This window comes from Telmatherina bonti (genome assembly GCF_933228915.1).
Source record: "Telmatherina bonti genome assembly, chromosome: 17".
NCBI classification, from domain to species: Eukaryota; Metazoa; Chordata; class Actinopteri; order Atheriniformes; family Telmatherinidae; genus Telmatherina; species Telmatherina bonti.
In genome coordinates this window covers 40361848-40381849 of record NC_136615.1, presented here as the reverse complement: position 1 = coordinate 40381849, position 20002 = coordinate 40361848, and the positions used below count along the sequence as shown (strand labels likewise).

Below are 20002 nucleotides of genomic sequence, written 5' to 3'. Positions count from 1 at the left end.
CTTCTTTGTCCATTCATCTTTCCCCCTACCCCCCTACTCCTCACCCATCCCATGCTACTATACCACCTACTTCTCCCATCCTCCCCCTCGGAAAGGCCACCCACGCTCCCCTTACACGACCCGCTTCAGCACCTAGACCCCTCCCCTTCATTAGCACTTTCTCTCACAGATTCACCCCTCTCCATAAGGCAATCAAAAGTAACTTTCAGAATCTAAAACCTAAACACCCACCTTTCCATAACCATAGATTCATCACAGCATACAGAAGGAACCCCAATCTTTACGACATCTTAGTTCATTCGGCTTTCACTGAACATAAACACCCCCACCATCAACTCGATCACCTATTCATCTCAAGGAAATTCATCACCAACTCTCACAGTGGCAAAAGCCTCCCCGTACTAGCTGCCTACTCGCTTTCTTCCAGGAACATAGTCTATGCCATCACCTGCACGGCCTGCAATAAACTCTATATTGGCGAAACTCAACACTCCATACTCACCCGTCTCAAACAACACCTGTATAACATTAGGGAAGGTCGACTGTCCACCCCCCTGGTCAATCATTTTCAGCTTCACTCCATAGAACATCTCACCATTTCTGGATTGGAATCAAATGAGAGATGGACCATCAGACAGCGGAAAAGAGCAGAAAGACATTGGATTCATACACTGGTTACACTCACCCCATATGGCCTCAACATGGCCCCCTAATAACCCCAATAACTCTTTTTTTTCCCCATTCAGGCCTTTTTTTTTTTTTTTTTTTTTTTTTTTTTTTTTTTTTTTTTTTTTTTTCATAAGCAAATTTTCCCTTTATGTTCAGTTTACAGCATTCCATGTCCCAACATCTTTCAGAAACATTCTTTGGGGTTGGCATCGCTCGCCGCGCTGAGGAATCGAACTGTTCCCTCCTGCGCGGCGGGCAGATGTCAACCCCTTTTTGCCAATCACACTGTTGACCTGCACACACCCAACCTGGTATTCATTGTTCCCCTTGCCCTCTTTTCCCCCCCTTTTTTTTTTTTTTTTTTTTTTTTTTTTTTTTTTTTTTTTTTTCCCCAAAACCATTCGCCTTCTTCAGCTCTCTGGGGCTGGCATTGCCAGCCGCACTGGGGAGTCGAACCGCTCCCAGCCGTGTGGCTGGCAGATGTCAGCCCCACTTTGCTACCAACATTGTTACACATATACACCCAATATGGTATTCATTGTCTCCTTCTTTTATCCCCCTTTTTTTTTTTTTTTTTTTTTTTTTTTTTTTTTTTTTTTTCTCAATAATCAGCTATTTCTCATCTTTACACAACTGAAAATAACCTCCAAGTCAGTAGGCCAGCGCAAAAAACCATGATTGTGGTAACCCTAAACCCCAACCCCAACCCTAACCCTAACCCTAACCCTAACCCCTAACCCTAACCCTAACCCTAACCCTAACCCCTAACCCTAACCCTAACCCTAACCCTAACCCCCTAACCCTAACCCTAACCCTAACCCTAACCCTAACCCCCTAACCCTAACCCTAACCCTAACCCTAACCCTAACCCTAACCCCTAACCCTAACCCTAACCCTAACCCTAACCCCTAACCCTAACCCTAACCCTAACCCTAACCCTAACCCCTAACCCTAACCCTAACCCTAACCCTAACCCTAACCCCTAACCCTAACCCTAACCCTAACCCTAACCCTAACCCCTAACCCTAACCCTAACCCCTAACCCTAACCCTAACCCCTAACCCTAACCCTAACCCCTAACCCTAACCCTAACCCTAACCCTAACCCTAACCCTACCCTAACCCTAACCCTAACCCTAACCCTAACCCTAACCCTAACCCCTAACCCTAACCCTAACCCCTAACCCTAACCCCTAACCCTAACCCTAACCCCGGGTCGGTCCCTAACCTTAGATACGAATTTGGAAGTCTGCCATTTTGGCCCCTACATTGCACCAGGGGCCTTCAGGAAAATTATCAACCACATCATTGGACTCAGGGGGACCCAGACTTATTTTTAAGGGCCTTTAAAACCTAAAAAAAAAATAAAAATTATGGTGTAATTCAGAAAACTGCCACCAGATGTCACTTAACTTTGACTTTCCCCTAACCTCCAAATAAAGCCCCTAACTTCACTTCCAAATTCGTATCTATTTTGTATGCATTCAAATAGATAGGAATTTGGAATTTTTTATTTCTGGGGGCCTGGTTTGGACCAAGGGGCCTCTGGAAAACATTTGGCTCCAGGGATGCCTACACTTATTTTTGAGTGCATTTAATCCTTCAAAATATGACTAAATTTGGGATGAAATTCTGCCACCTGCCACTATGTCAATCCCCTAACATCACTTCCAAATTCATACCTATGTGAATGTATGCAAAATAGATATGAATTTGGAAGTGTTTTTTCTCTGCGGGCCTGGTTTGGACCAAGTGGTCTCTGGACAATTCTCAATCACACCTGTGGCCCCAGGGGTGCCTGCACTTGTTTTGGAGTGCATTTCACCTAAGAAAATATTGCCATCGACGTAAAGTTTTTTGGACAAACACTGGCTGGTTCTACCATATTTGGAGCCCAATGGCTCCTGTTGCAAAGACTCCAGGGCCTTTGCCCCTCTGCTGAGATTCAGCTTTGATATTCATCTTTTACACCCATTCAGATACTTGCAAGAATGGATGCAATCCCACTCCCCATGCAGGTGATGGGGGGGGACAGAGTGTAAACTTGCTTCCAAATTTATATCTATTTACAGTGAAAAACCACTGACTTCCAAAACTGTATCTGCTAACATTGACTTCCAAATTTGTATCTATTTACATTGAAAAACCACTGACTTCCAATACTGTATCTATTGACTTCAAATTTTTATCTATTTAGATTGAAAAACCACTCACTTCCAAAACTGTATCTACTAACGCCGACTTCCAAATTCGTATCTATTTACATTGAAAAACCACTGACTTCCAAATTCGTATCTATTTACATTGGACTTCCAAATTTGTATCTATTTACATTGAAAAACCACTGACTTCCAAAACTGTATCTGCTAACATTGACTTCCAAATTTGTATCTATTTACATTGGACTTCCAAATTTGTATCTATTTACATTGAAAAACCACTGACTTCCAATACTGTATCTATTGACTTCAAATTTTTATCTATTTAGATTGAAAAACCACTCACTTCCAAAACTGTATCTACTAACGCCGACTTCCAAATTCGTATCTATTTACATTGAAAAACCACTGACTTCCAAAACTGTATCTACTAACGCCGACTTCCAAATTCGTATCTATTTACATTGAAAAACCACTGACTTCCAAATTCGTATCTATTTACATTGGACTTCCAAATTTGTATCTATTTACATTGAAAAACCACTGACTTCCAAAACTGTATCTGCTAACATTGACTTCCAAATTTGTATCTATTTACATTGGACTTCCAAATTTGTATCTATTTACATTGAAAAACCAGACTTCCAAAACTGTATCTGCTAACATTGACTTCCAAATTCGTATCTATTTACATTGGACTTCCAAATTTGTATCTATTTACATTGAAAAACCACTGACTTCCAAAACTGTATCTGCTAACATTGACTTCCAAATTCATATCTATTTACATTGGACTTCCAAATTTGTATCTATTTACATTGAAAAACCACTGACTTCCAAAACTGTATCTGCTAACATTGACTTCCAAATTCATATCTATTTACATTGGACTTCCAAATTTGTGTGTACTGACACTGGACTTCCAAATTTGTAGCTATTTACATTGATTAATATGGACTTAATTGTTAGCTATTGATATTGACTTCCCAATTTCTATTGATATTGGAATAATGTACCCTGTCCCTCTCTCCCACATAAAGTCAACAGAGAGAGGGCTCATTCAACTAAGAGTTAACATTTCAAAACAGAGAGAAGAATCACAACTGTTAAACTTGGCATAAAAAAGGTGCCATTTATTTATTGAACTGCAACACAGAAGGCAATTTTTGTTGAACTGGTGTAAGAAAGGTGGCATTTATTTATTGAACTGCAACACAGAGGGCAATTTTTGTTGAACTGGTGTAAGAAAGGTGGCATTTATTTATTGAACTGCAACACAGGGCAATTTTTGTTGAGCTGGCATAAGAAAGGTGGCATTTATTTATTGGACTGCAACACAGAGGGCAATTTTCATCGTCCTGGAACAATCGGATACAGCACCACTTGGAACACGAGGACATGGGTGCAATAGGGACACCGGATGGCTCCGATGCCGGCTGGAAGTACCGAATGGGGACTAGTTGGAAAAAAGAAGACAAAAAGGGAAAGTTTTCCATTAACACGGAAAATGCAAATTAAGATGTATTAAACCTGACTTCCAATTTTGTATCTATTTACATTGAAAAACCACTCACTTCCAAAACTGTATCTATTAACATTGACTTCCAAAATTGTATCTACTTACATGTAAAACCACTCACTTCCAAAACTGTATCTATTAACATTGACTTCCAAAATTGTATCTATTTACATTGAAAAACTAAGACTTCCAAAACTGTATCTATTAACATTGACTTCCAAAATTGTATCTATTTACATTGAAAAACTAAGACTTCCAAAACTGTATCTATTAACATTGACTTCCAAAATTGTATCTATTTACATTGAAAAACTAAGACTTCCAAAACTGTATCTATTAACATTGACTTCCAAAATTGTATCTATTTACATTGAAAAACTAAGACTTCCAAAACTGTATCTATTAACATTGACTTCCAAAATTGTATCTATTTACATTGAAAAACTAAGACTTCCAAAACTGTATCTATTAACATTGACTTCCAAAATTGTATCTATTTACATTGAAAAACTAAGACTTCCAAAACTGTATCTATTAACATTGACTTCCAAAATTGTATCTATTTACATTGAAAAACTAAGACTTCCAAAACTGTATCTATTAACATTGACTTCCAAAATTGTATCTATTTACATTGAAAAACTAAGACTTCCAAAACTGTATCTATTAACATTGACTTCCAAAACTGTATCTATTAACATTGACTTCCAAAATTGTATCTATTTACATTGAAAAACTAAGACTTCCAAAACTGTATCTATTAACATTGACTTCCAAAATTGTATCTATTTACATTGAAAAACTAAGACTTCCAAAACTGTATCTATTAACATTGACTTCCAAAATTGTATCTATTTACATTGAAAAACTAAGACTTCCAAAACTGTATCTATTAACATTGACTTCCAAAATTGTATCTATTTACATGTAAAACCACTCACTTCCAAAACTGCATTTATTAACATTGACTTCCAAAATTGTATCTATTTACATGTAAAACCACTCACTTCCAAAACTGTATCTATTAACATTGACTTCCAAAATTGTATCTATTTACATGTAAAACCACTCACTTCCAAAACTGTATCTATTAACATTGACTTCCAAAATTGTATCTATTTACATGTAAAACCACTCACTTCCAAAACTGTATCTATTAACATTGACTTCCAAAATTGTATCTATTTACATTGAAAAACTAAGACTTCCAAAACTGTATCTATTAACATTGACTTCCAAAATTGTATCTATTTACATTGAAAAACTAAGACTTCCAAAACTGTATCTATTAACATTGACTTCCAAAATTGTATCTATTTACATTGAAAAACTAAGACTTCCAAAACTGTATCTATTAACATTGACTTCCAAAATTGTATCTATTTACATTGAAAAACTAAGACTTCCAAAACTGTATCTATTAACATTGACTTCCAAAATTGTATCTATTTACATGTAAAACCACTCACTTCCAAAACTGTATCTATTAACATTGACTTCCAAAATTGTATCTATTTACATGTAAAACCACTCACTTCCAAAACTGTATCTATTAACATTGACTTCCAAAATTGTATCTATTTACATTGAAAAACTAAGACTTCCAAAACTGTATCTATTAACATTGACTTCCAAAATTGTATCTATTTACATTGAAAAACTAAGACTTCCAAAACTGTATCTATTAACATTGACTTCCAAAATTGTATCTATTTACATGTAAAACCACTCACTTCCAAAACTGTATCTATTAACATTGACTTCCAAAATTGTATCTATTTACATGTAAAACCACTCACTTCCAAAACTGTATCTATTAACATTGACTTCCAAAATTGTATCTATTTACATGTAAAACCACTCACTTCCAAAACTGTATCTATTAACATTGACTTCCAAAATTGTATCTATTTACATGTAAAACCACTCACTTCCAAAACTGTATCTATTAACATTGACTTCCAAAATTGTATCTATTTACATGTAAAACCACTCACTTCCAAAACTGTATCTATTAACATTGACTTCCAAAATTGTATCTATTTACATTGAAAAACTAAGACTTCCAAAACTGTATCTATTAACATTGACTTCCAAAATTGTATCTATTTACATTGAAAAACTAAGACTTCCAAAACTGTATCTATTAACATTGACTTCCAAAATTGTATCTATTTACATGTAAAACCACTCACTTCCAAAACTGTATCTATTAACATTGACTTCCAAAATTGTATCTATTTACATGTAAAACCACTCACTTCCAAAACTGTATCTATTAACATTGACTTCCAAAATTGTATCTATTTACATGTAAAACCACTCACTTCCAAAACTGTATCTATTAACATTGACTTCCAAAATTGTATCTATTTACATTGAAAAACTAAGACTTCCAAAACTGTATCTATTAACATTGACTTCCAAAATTGTATCTATTTACATTGAAAAACCACTCACTTCCAAAACTGTATCTATTAACATTGACTTCCAAAATTGTATCTATTTACATGTAAAACCACTCACTTCCAAAACTGTATCTATTAACATTGACTTCCAAAATTGTATCTATTTACATGTAAAACCACTCACTTCCAAAACTGTATCTATTAACATTGACTTCCAAAATTGTATCTATTTACATTGAAAAACTAAGACTTCCAAAACTGTATCTATTAACATTGACTTCCAAAATTGTATCTATTTACATTGAAAAACTAAGACTTCCAAAACTGTATCTATTAACATTGACTTCCAAAATTGTATCTATTTACATTGAAAAACTAAGACTTCCAAAACTGTATCTATTAACATTGACTTCCAAAATTGTATCTATTTACATTGAAAAACTAAGACTTCCAAAACTGTATCTATTAACATTGACTTCCAAAATTGTATCTATTTACATTGAAAAACTAAGACTTCCAAAACTGTATCTATTAACATTGACTTCCAAAATTGTATCTATTTACATTGAAAAACTAAGACTTCCAAAACTGTATCTATTAACATTGACTTCCAAAATTGTATCTATTTACATTGAAAAACTAAGACTTCCAAAACTGTATCTATTAACATTGACTTCCAAAATTGTATCTATTTACATTGAAAAACTAAGACTTCCAAAACTGTATCTATTAACATTGACTTCCAAAATTGTATCTATTTACATTGAAAAACTAAGACTTCCAAAACTGTATCTATTAACATTGACTTCCAAAATTGTATCTATTTACATTGAAAAACTAAGACTTCCAAAACTGTATCTATTAACATTGACTTCCAAAATTGTATCTATTTACATTGAAAAACTAAGACTTCCAAAACTGTATCTATTAACATTGACTTCCAAAACTGTATCTATTTACATTGAAAAACTAAGACTTCCAAAACTGTATCTATTAACATTGACTTCCAAAATTGTATCTATTTACATTGAAAAACCACTCACTTCCAAAACTGTATCTATTAACATTGACTTCCAAAATTGTATCTATTTACATGTAAAACCACTCACTTCCAAAACTGTATCTATTAACATTGACTTCCAAAATTGTATCTATTTACATGTAAAACCACTCACTTCCAAAACTGTATCTATTAACATTGACTTCCAAAATTGTATCTATTTACATTGAAAAACTAAGACTTCCAAAACTGTATCTATTAACATTGACTTCCAAAATTGTATCTATTTACATTGAAAAACTAAGACTTCCAAAACTGTATCTATTAACATTGACTTCCAAAATTGTATCTATTTACATTGAAAAACTAAGACTTCCAAAACTGTATCTATTAACATTGACTTCCAAAATTGTATCTATTTACATTGAAAAACTAAGACTTCCAAAACTGTATCTATTAACATTGACTTCCAAAATTGTATCTATTTACATTGAAAAACTAAGACTTCCAAAACTGTATCTATTAACATTGACTTCCAAAATTGTATCTATTTACATTGAAAAACTAAGACTTCCAAAACTGTATCTATTAACATTGACTTCCAAAATTGTATCTATTTACATTGAAAAACTAAGACTTCCAAAACTGTATCTATTAACATTGACTTCCAAAATTGTATCTATTTACATTGAAAAACTAAGACTTCCAAAACTGTATCTATTAACATTGACTTCCAAAATTGTATCTATTTACATTGAAAAACTAAGACTTCCAAAACTGTATCTATTAACATTGACTTCCAAAACTGTATCTATTTACATTGAAAAACTAAGACTTCCAAAATTGTATCTATTTACATTGAAAAACTAAGACTTCCAAAACTGTATCTATTAACATTGACTTCCAAAACTGTATCTATTAACATTGACTTCCAAAATTGTATCTATTTACATTGAAAAACTAAGACTTCCAAAACTGTATCTATTAACATTGACTTCCAAAATTGTATCTATTTACATTGAAAAACTAAGACTTCCAAAACTGTATCTATTAACATTGACTTCCAAAATTGTATCTATTTACATTGAAAAACTAAGACTTCCAAAACTGTATCTATTAACATTGACTTCCAAAATTGTATCTATTTACATTGAAAAACTAAGACTTCCAAAACTGTATCTATTAACATTGACTTCCAAAATTGTATCTATTTACATGTAAAACCACTCACTTCCAAAACTGTATCTATTAACATTGACTTCCAAAATTGTATCTATTTACATGTAAAACCACTCACTTCCAAAACTGTATCTATTAACATTGACTTCCAAAATTGTATCTATTTACATTGAAAAACTAAGACTTCCAAAACTGTATCTATTAACATTGACTTCCAAAATTGTATCTATTTACATTGAAAAACTAAGACTTCCAAAACTGTATCTATTAACATTGACTTCCAAAATTGTATCTATTTACATTGAAAAACTAAGACTTCCAAAACTGTATCTATTAACATTGACTTCCAAAATTGTATCTATTTACATTGAAAAACTAAGACTTCCAAAACTGTATCTATTAACATTGACTTCCAAAATTGTATCTATTTACATTGAAAAACTAAGACTTCCAAAACTGTATCTATTAACATTGACTTCCAAAATTGTATCTATTTACATTGAAAAACTAAGACTTCCAAAACTGTATCTATTAACATTGACTTCCAAAATTGTATCTATTTACATTGAAAAACTAAGACTTCCAAAACTGTATCTATTAACATTGACTTCCAAAATTGTATCTATTTACATTGAAAAACTAAGACTTCCAAAACTGTATCTATTAACATTGACTTCCAAAATTGTATCTATTTACATTGAAAAACTAAGACTTCCAAAACTGTATCTATTAACATTGACTTCCAAAACTGTATCTATTTACATTGAAAAACTAAGACTTCCAAAATTGTATCTATTTACATTGAAAAACTAAGACTTCCAAAACTGTATCTATTAACATTGACTTCCAAAACTGTATCTATTAACATTGACTTCCAAAATTGTATCTATTTACATTGAAAAACTAAGACTTCCAAAACTGTATCTATTAACATTGACTTCCAAAATTGTATCTATTTACATTGAAAAACTAAGACTTCCAAAACTGTATCTATTAACATTGACTTCCAAAATTGTATCTATTTACATTGAAAAACTAAGACTTCCAAAACTGTATCTATTAACATTGACTTCCAAAATTGTATCTATTTACATTGAAAAACTAAGACTTCCAAAACTGTATCTATTAACATTGACTTCCAAAATTGTATCTATTTACATTGAAAAACTAAGACTTCCAAAACTGTATCTATTAACATTGACTTCCAAAATTGTATCTATTTACATTGAAAAACTAAGACTTCCAAAACTGTATCTATTAACATTGACTTCCAAAATTGTATCTATTTACATTGAAAAACTAAGACTTCCAAAACTGTATCTATTAACATTGACTTCCAAAATTGTATCTATTTACATTGAAAAACTAAGACTTCCAAAACTGTATCTATTAACATTGACTTCCAAAATTGTATCTATTTACATTGAAAAACTAAGACTTCCAAAACTGTATCTATTAACATTGACTTCCAAAATTGTATCTATTTACATTGAAAAACTAAGACTTCCAAAACTGTATCTATTAACATTGACTTCCAAAATTGTATCTATTTACATTGAAAAACTAAGACTTCCAAAACTGTATCTATTAACATTGACTTCCAAAATTGTATCTATTTACATTGAAAAACTAAGACTTCCAAAACTGTATCTATTAACATTGACTTCCAAAATTGTATCTATTTACATTGAAAAACTAAGACTTCCAAAACTGTATCTATTAACATTGACTTCCAAAATTGTATCTATTTACATTGAAAAACTAAGACTTCCAAAACTGTATCTATTAACATTGACTTCCAAAATTGTATCTATTTACATTGAAAAACTAAGACTTCCAAAACTGTATCTATTAACATTGACTTCCAAAATTGTATCTATTTACATTGAAAAACTAAGACTTCCAAAACTGTATCTATTAACATTGACTTCCAAAATTGTATCTATTTACATTGAAAAACTAAGACTTCCAAAACTGTATCTATTAACATTGACTTCCAAAACTGTATCTATTTACATTGAAAAACTAAGACTTCCAAAATTGTATCTATTTACATTGAAAAACTAAGACTTCCAAAACTGTATCTATTAACATTGACTTCCAAAACTGTATCTATTAACATTGACTTCCAAAATTGTATCTATTTACATTGAAAAACTAAGACTTCCAAAACTGTATCTATTAACATTGACTTCCAAAATTGTATCTATTTACATTGAAAAACTAAGACTTCCAAAACTGTATCTATTAACATTGACTTCCAAAATTGTATCTATTTACATTGAAAAACTAAGACTTCCAAAACTGTATCTATTAACATTGACTTCCAAAATTGTATCTATTTACATTGAAAAACTAAGACTTCCAAAACTGTATCTATTAACATTGACTTCCAAAATTGTATCTATTTACATTGAAAAACTAAGACTTCCAAAACTGTATCTATTAACATTGACTTCCAAAATTGTATCTATTTACATTGAAAAACTAAGACTTCCAAAACTGTATCTATTAACATTGACTTCCAAAATTGTATCTATTTACATTGAAAAACTAAGACTTCCAAAACTGTATCTATTAACATTGACTTCCAAAATTGTATCTATTTACATTGAAAAACTAAGACTTCCAAAACTGTATCTATTAACATTGACTTCCAAAATTGTATCTATTTACATTGAAAAACTAAGACTTCCAAAACTGTATCTATTAACATTGACTTCCAAAATTGTATCTATTTACATTGAAAAACTAAGACTTCCAAAACTGTATCTATTAACATTGACTTCCAAAATTGTATCTATTTACATTGAAAAACTAAGACTTCCAAAACTGTATCTATTAACATTGACTTCCAAAATTGTATCTATTTACATTGAAAAACTAAGACTTCCAAAACTGTATCTATTAACATTGACTTCCAAAATTGTATCTATTTACATTGAAAAACTAAGACTTCCAAAACTGTATCTATTAACATTGACTTCCAAAATTGTATCTATTTACATTGAAAAACTAAGACTTCCAAAACTGTATCTATTAACATTGACTTCCAAAATTGTATCTATTTACATTGAAAAACTAAGACTTCCAAAACTGTATCTATTAACATTGACTTCCAAAATTGTATCTATTTACATTGAAAAACTAAGACTTCCAAAACTGTATCTATTAACATTGACTTCCAAAACTGTATCTATTTACATTGAAAAACTAAGACTTCCAAAATTGTATCTATTTACATTGAAAAACTAAGACTTCCAAAACTGTATCTATTAACATTGACTTCCAAAACTGTATCTATTAACATTGACTTCCAAAATTGTATCTATTTACATTGAAAAACTAAGACTTCCAAAACTGTATCTATTAACATTGACTTCCAAAATTGTATCTATTTACATTGAAAAACTAAGACTTCCAAAACTGTATCTATTAACATTGACTTCCAAAATTGTATCTATTTACATTGAAAAACTAAGACTTCCAAAACTGTATCTATTAACATTGACTTCCAAAATTGTATCTATTTACATTGAAAAACTAAGACTTCCAAAATTGTATCTATTTACATTGAAAAACTAAGACTTCCAAAACTGTATCTATTAACATTGACTTCCAAAACTGTATCTATTAACATTGACTTCCAAAATTGTATCTATTTACATTGAAAAACTAAGACTTCCAAAACTGTATCTATTAACATTGACTTCCAAAATTGTATCTATTTACATTGAAAAACTAAGACTTCCAAAACTGTATCTATTAACATTGACTTCCAAAATTGTATCTATTTACATTGAAAAACTAAGACTTCCAAAACTGTATCTATTAACATTGACTTCCAAAATTGTATCTATTTACATTGAAAAACTAAGACTTCCAAAACTGTATCTATTAACATTGACTTCCAAAATTGTATCTATTTACATTGAAAAACTAAGACTTCCAAAACTGTATCTATTAACATTGACTTCCAAAATTGTATCTATTTACATTGAAAAACTAAGACTTCCAAAACTGTATCTATTTACATTGAAAAACTAAGACTTCCAAAACTGTATCTATTAACATTGACTTCCAAAATTGTATCTATTTACATTGAAAAACTAAGACTTCCAAAACTGTATCTATTAACATTGACTAGCAACCAAAGTATGTAATGATGCAGATTCAAATCAAGGCCTTGCAGATTTCATAGCACATGCAGAGTATTTCTAAGTCACAGTTAAAGAAAACTGCACTCACCAAAGTGGATTTGTGGCCGGGTCATGTTTGACTCTACCGAGAACTTTTCCCATCTTTCTTTGACCCTCCATCCCCTGCTTTAACGACTGGAACGGGGCTGTTTGGTCGACCACCTGGCTGAACGTGGTACGGGCCCTCTTCGGGCTCATGAAGGGACTGCAGTGGTGGTGAGTTTTGTTCGGCATCAGGGCTGCTTTCGGTGGTCCACCCCTGATTCTTGGCAGAACCTTTGACCCGTCTCGGCAACATTCTGTAGTTCGGTTGGAGGACCGCCCCTTCTGCTTCCCCAGTCTCTTCTGCATCAAACCAGTTTGACAGATCAGAAAGCGTTTTATAGCGGCACGATGGTCCAGTGGTGTTTACGGTGTCTTCCTCACCCACTTTACGATCCGGTTTAGGGCCATCCGGTTTGGTGTTGTTGTTGGCATCCCCATCAGGGGCCTGCTGTTTGGTGGTCTGGCTGGCAGCCCCCTCACTCATCTTAACCGGTTCCCGGCCCGGTTTGTCCGGACTCGTTTCCAGGCTTGTGCTCGATAAGGTGCTCGTGTTGGTCGACGAGGTATTGGGGGAGTAGGAGGAGGCAGGGGATGGTAGAGGGGTGCGCTGACTCATTAGACCTGTGGGGAAAATGGCTGGTGGGAGAACAGATTTAAGTCTTCAAAAGAACCTGTTGGCAAAGTAGCAGAGCTCAGTATCTGGAGGATGTCCGGGCCAGAACCTCTGGACATATAACTTCCAAATTCGTAAACATTGACTTCCAGATTCCTATCTATTAACATTGACTTCCAGATTCCTATCTATTAACATTGACTACCAGATTCCTATCTATTAACATTGACTACCAGATTTCTATCTTTTACAATGCCACTTCAAGTTGTCCTTGCCTGGACCCGGGAGGTGCCATAAAGGACATCTGGAGGACCTGACCCAGGAACAGAGCTCTTTTTCTGGGCATGAGGCTCTGCTCCGGGGGCCCAGAGCTCCAGGCTGAGGTGAGGAACTCTTTACCCGGGAACAGAACTCTTTTTCTGGCAGGAAGCTCTGTTTCAGGGCCTGGAGGTCCAAGCTGAGATGAGTATCTGAGTGTGAAGACACACAACTCAGCTTGGACATCCAGGGCTGTGTCTGGAGCAATCAGCAGACGAACAAAGTAGTCATAGAAAGTGTTGCAAATGGCAGGCCACATAATTAAGCTACTAGCCTGCACATGGCCTGCTCAGGCTAGCACGTGGCCTGTGGCAGCCAAACAATATGTTCAAAGTATGGAAAAACAGACAAAACTCACCTCCAATGTCGTCCTTCACGTCCAAATTATTCCTCTCAGGTCTTGTCAGGATGTCAGGGGAAGTGTTGGCAGTGTGGCCTGTCCGTCTCTGGCTCCAGACAACGTGCCGTCTTCTGCTCCTCACCATGTGCTCGGCTGACTGAAAAGGGGAAGTGCTTACTCTCCTCCAGGATGTGACCCCCCTCCCTCCTGTGTGCAGACGGGTGACTCACATTCACCACCTGCTGGTGGGAGGACAAAATGCTCTTTGCTGCAGTATTGTGAGGACCAATAGGGTGCCGATGCAGTTCAATGGGGGGCTAGAGGGGAGTGCTTCACCCAGCCCCTAACCTCACTTCCCAATTTGTATCTATTTGTATCCATTGAACAGATACAAATTTGGAAGTAGTAGTCATACTGCACCTCTTGGGCTGCTCAGAGGTCAGAAAGTACTCTTTTTTCCCCTGACAAGCTGGCATTGAGATTTTTGGAGGCCCCGGGTTTCCAGTGCAAGTGCCACAGAGGACCCGTTCCACTGCATTCTAGACCCACTAGGGCACCTCTACCAGGAACCGAGGTCCCGTGACCCCGGGCCCCTCCCCCACGATATTACCGGCCCAACTTTGGGCCCTCACATCTCGGCCCTGAGGCCCTGCGGGCCCCAGCCGAGGACAGGACTCAGAGGGACCCTGGAGCACTACGAGCCAGCATTGGTTTCATCCAAACACTCAGCTCCGTGTACGAGCTACAGGCCTGCAAAGTTTGGCCCCTGACAATTTTGGAGCCCTCTAGATCCCAAACGAAGGCCTCCAGGGCCATGGTTTTTCAGATTTATCATCATCTCAGGGGGCCCTACCAGGAGCCTGGGGCCTCGTGGCCCTAGGCCCCTCCCCCGCGATATTACCGGCCCAACTTTGGGCCCTCATATCTCGGCCCCGAGGCCCTGCGGGCCCCGGCCGAGGACAGGACTCAGAGGGACCCTGGAGCACTACAAGCCAGCATTGGTTTCATCCAAAAAACTCCACTCCGTGTCTGAGCTACAGGCCTGCAAAGTTTGGCCCCTGGCAACTTTGGAGCCCTCTAGATCCCAAACGAAGGCCTCCAGGGCCATGGTTTTTCAGATTTATCATCATCTCAGGGGGCCCTACCAGGAGCCTGGGGCCTCGTGGCCCTAGGCCCCTCCCCCGCGATATTACCGGCCCAACTTTGGGCCCTCATATCTCGGCCCCGAGGCCCTGCGGGCCCCGGCCGAGGACAGGACTCAGAGGGACCCTGGAGCACTACAAGCCAGCATTGGTTTCATCCAAAAAACTCCACTCCGTGTCTGAGCTACAGGCCTGCAAAGTTTGGCCCCTGGCAACTTTGGAGCCCTCTAGATCCCAAACGAAGGCCTCCAGGGCCATGGTTTTTCAGATTTATCATCATCTCAGGGGGCCCTACCAGGAGCCTGGGGCCTCGTGGCCCTAGGCCCCTCCCCCGCGATATTACCGGCCCAACTTTGGGCCCTCATATCTCGGTCCCGAGGCCCTGCGGGCCCCGGCCGAGGACAGGACTCAGAGGGACCCTGGAGCACTACAAGCCAGCATTGGTTTCATCCAAAAACTCCACTCTGTGTCTGAGCTACAGGCCTGCAAAGTTTGGCCCCTGGCAACTTTGGAGCCCTCTAGATCCCAAACGAAGGCCTCCAGGGCCATGGTTTTTCAGATTTATCATCATCTCAGGGGGCCCTACCAGGAGCCTGGGGCCTCGTGGCCCTAGGCCCCTCCCCCGCGATATTACCGGCCCAACTTTGGGCCCTCATATCTCGGTCCCGAGGCCCTGCGGGCCCCGGCCGAGGACAGGACTCAGAGGGACCCTGGAGCACTACAAGCCAGCATTGGTTTCATCCAAAAAACTCCACTCCGTGTCTGAGCTACAGGCCTGCAAAGTTTGGCCCCTGGCAACTTTGGAGCCCTCTAGATCCCAAACGAAGGCCTCCAGGGCCATGGTTTTTCAGATTTATCATCATCTCAGGGGGCCCTACCAGGAGCCTGGGGCCTCGTGGCCCTAGGCCCCTCCCCCGCGATATTACCGGCCCAACTTTGGGCCCTCATATCTCGGTCCCGAGGCCCTGCGGGCCCCGGCCGAGGACAGGACTCAGAGGGACCCTGGAGCACTACAAGCCAGCATTGGTTCCATCCAAAAACTCCACTCCGTGTCTGAGCTACAGGCCTGCAAAGTTTGGCCCCTGGCAACTTTGGAGCCCTCTAGATCCCAAACGAAGGCCTCCAGGGCCATGGTTTTTCAGATTTATCATTATCTCAGGGGGCCCTACCAGGAGCCTGGGGCCTCGTGGCCCTAGGCCCCTCCCCCGCGATATTACCGGCCCAACTTTGGGCCCTCATATCTCGGTCCCGAGGACCTGCGGGCCCCGGCCGCGGACAGGACTCAGAGGGACCCTGGAGCACTACAAGCCAGCATTGGTTTCATCCAAAAACTCCACTCCGTGTCTGAGCTACAGGCCTGCAAAGTTTGGCCCCTGGCAACTTTGGAGCCCTCTAGATCCCAAACGAAGGCCTCCAGGGCCATGGTTTTTCAGATTTATCATCATCTCAGGGGGCCCTACCAGGAGCCTGGGGCCTCGTGGCCCTAGGCCCCTCCCCCGCGATATTACCGGCCCAACTTTGGGCCCTCATATCTCGGTCCCGAGGCCCTGCGGGCCCCGGCCGAGGACAGGACTCAGAGGGACCCTGGAGCACTACAAGCCAGCATTGGTTTCATCCAAAAACTCCACTCCGTGTCTGAGCTACAGGCCTGCAAAATTTGGCCCCTGGCAACTTTGGAGCCCTCTAGATCCCAAACGAAGGCCTCCAGGGCCATGGTTTTTCAGATTTATCATCATCTCAGGGGGCCCTACCAGGAGCCTGGGGCCTCGTGGCCCTAGGCCCCTCCCCCGCGATATTACCGGCCCAACTTTGGGCCCTCATATCTCGGTCCCGAGGACCTGCGGGCCCCGGCCGCGGACAGGACTCAGAGGGACCCTGGAGCACTACAAGCCAGCATTGGTTTCATCCAAAAACTCCACTCCGTGTCTGAGCTACAGGCCTGCAAAGTTTGGCCCCTGGCAACTTTGGAGCCCTCTAGATCCCAAACGAAGGCCTCCAGGGCCATGGTTTTTCAGATTTATCATCATCTCAGGGGGCCCTACCAGGAGCCTGGGGCCTCGTGGCCCTAGGCCCCTCCCCCGCGATATTACCGGCCCAACTTTGGGCCCTCATATCTCGGTCCCGAGGCCCTGCGGGCCCCGGCCGAGGACAGGACTCAGAGGGACCCTGGAGCACTACAAGCCAGCATTGGTTTCATCCAAAAACTCCACTCCGTGTCTGAGCTACAGGCCTGCAAAATTTGGCCCCTGGCAACTTTGGAGCCCTCTAGATCCCAAACGAAGGCCTCCAGGGCCATGGTTTTTCAGATTTATCATCATCTCAGGGGGCCCTACCAGGAGCCTGGGGCCTCGTGGCCCTAGGCCCCTCCCCCGCGATATTACCGGCCCAACTTTGGGCCCTCATATCTCGGTCCCGAGGACCTGCGGGCCCCGGCCGCGGACAGGACTCAGAGGGACCCTGGAGCACTACAAGCCAGCATTGGTTTCATCCAAAAACTCCACTCCGTGTCTGAGCTACAGGCCTGCAAAGTTTGGCCCCTGGCAACTTTGGAGCCCTCTAGATCCCAAACGAAGGCCTCCAGGGCCATGGTTTTTCAGATTTATCATCATCTCAGGGGGCCCTACCAGGAGCCTGGGGCCTCGTGGCCCTAGGCCCCTCCCCCGCGATATTACCGGCCCAACTTTGGGCCCTCATATCTCGGTCCCGAGGCCCTGCGGGCCCCGGCCGAGGACAGGACTCAGAGGGACCCTGGAGCACTACAAGCCAGCATTGGTTTCATCCAAAAACTCCACTCCGTGTCTGAGCTACAGGCCTGCAAAGTTTGGCCCCTGGCAACTTTGGAGCCCTCTCGCTCCCAAATGAAGGACCCCAGGACCACCATTCTTGCACATTCTCTACTATCTCCTGAGACGCTCTCAGCCCCCACACATCAATGGCCCCTGGGGTCCAAATTTGAAATTGCTCTGAACCCTAGCCCTAAGTCCTCAGACTTAGAGACTCTGACACCCTTTGGAGTGCAAACCTGGGAAAAAGAAAAAATTTTGGGAGCAAGCCCGCCGGCTTAGTCTTGAAGGGGTTTCAAGCAGGCCCTGAGCAACGCCCAACAGTGGCATCCCCATCCAGAAAGACCCCTCCGGCTCCGAGCTGGGGGCCCCCAAAGTTGCAATTTTTCACAATTTTGGGGGCCCCTCCTGGAAAAACCAACATATCCAGCAGAATTTTTTTTTCTCATTCCGTGCCCTCTGATAGAGCCCTCTCAGGGCCCGAAAAAAAATTGGCCCTAACCACTGATAAATTTTGAGCTAATGGCACCTGGGGCCCCTGGGGGTCCCAAGGGCCCCTGAGGGTCCCTTTCACTGCCAGATCTACTCTGGGGGGTCCCAAGAGGACCCTCAAAAAAAACCCTGTCAAAATCGTACCCCGGGACCCTTAAACACCCCTCTTCAAGTTTCCTTCTACATTCATTCATTTATTGGTGGACACTGACACCTACAGGCCAAAAAAATTCATTGCAACTTTTACTTCCAAGTGATGAATTTGGAAGTAAAAAATGAATGGGATAGATACAAATGTGGTACTTTCTTCCAGATTCAATGTTAAGTCTATGGACGCCCCCTAACCCTAACCCTAACCCTAACCCTAACCCCTAACCCTAACCCTAACCCTAACCCTAACCCTCACCATCAACCACCAGAAGAAGAATTTCCATCACTTCCCTTGCCAGAAGCTCCACATAAACTCTCCATCTTTTTAGAGGGCTCAAAGAAAACTACACACAGACGCCGTGAGTACACACAAACTACACTACCTACCAGCACTTCTCCAAACCCTAGGTCAAAATGCACCATGCAACAACCTTTACTTGGCCCAAATCCCACCAGAATAGGCCCTATTAAACCACCAAACACTCCTCTTTCAGCTTCTTCACTACCAACTCCTTGTGTTCCGCATTCTTCCAGGACCAATGAAATCATCTTACCGGATAATAAAGTCATCTCCTCTGACTTGATCACCTCTGACACTCCATCTGCTACAGTTTCCACAGATAAAAAAACTACAACCATGCCCTGGGCGAGCTGTCCAGCTGACAGCACAGGTACATTACTCTTCTCCTGATCCCCCCAACACTTCTGCACTACAATCTCTCACACAACGCACAGTTTCTAATGTATCAGTACAAGTATCTGGCCATATCTCATCCTGTCCCCAACAGACCCATACAGCTTGCCCCCCTACGGACTTGAGCGGGCACCAGCTTACCCCACAGGGCAAAATTCTGTCCAAAAAGGAGTCGGCTGTGACGAACTCAGGGCTCACAAAGGTCGAACCTGACCGTGATACAACCCTATCCGAGCCCTCCACAGATACAACCCTGGGGTTTGCTCTGCCCGCTCCTGTCCCTGGGGGAGTTA

At 39.6% G+C, this 20002-nt stretch overlaps 1 protein-coding gene across 1 annotated transcript; it reads right to left on the bottom strand.

Moving 5' to 3' along the window:
• Window positions 1-13214: 13214 nt before the first annotated feature.
• Window positions 13215-14770, bottom strand: LOC306768192 (uncharacterized protein; the record flags this gene model as incomplete). Its single annotated transcript, XM_079256423.1, has 2 exons — window positions 14467-14770; window positions 13215-13813 (listed from the first exon to the last, which is right to left on the bottom strand). Exons 1-2 carry the CDS (start codon window positions 14591-14593, stop codon window positions 13215-13217), a joined length of 726 nt encoding a protein of 241 aa, XP_079112549.1. The 5' UTR covers window positions 14594-14770.
• Window positions 14771-20002: the final 5232 nt, after the last annotated feature.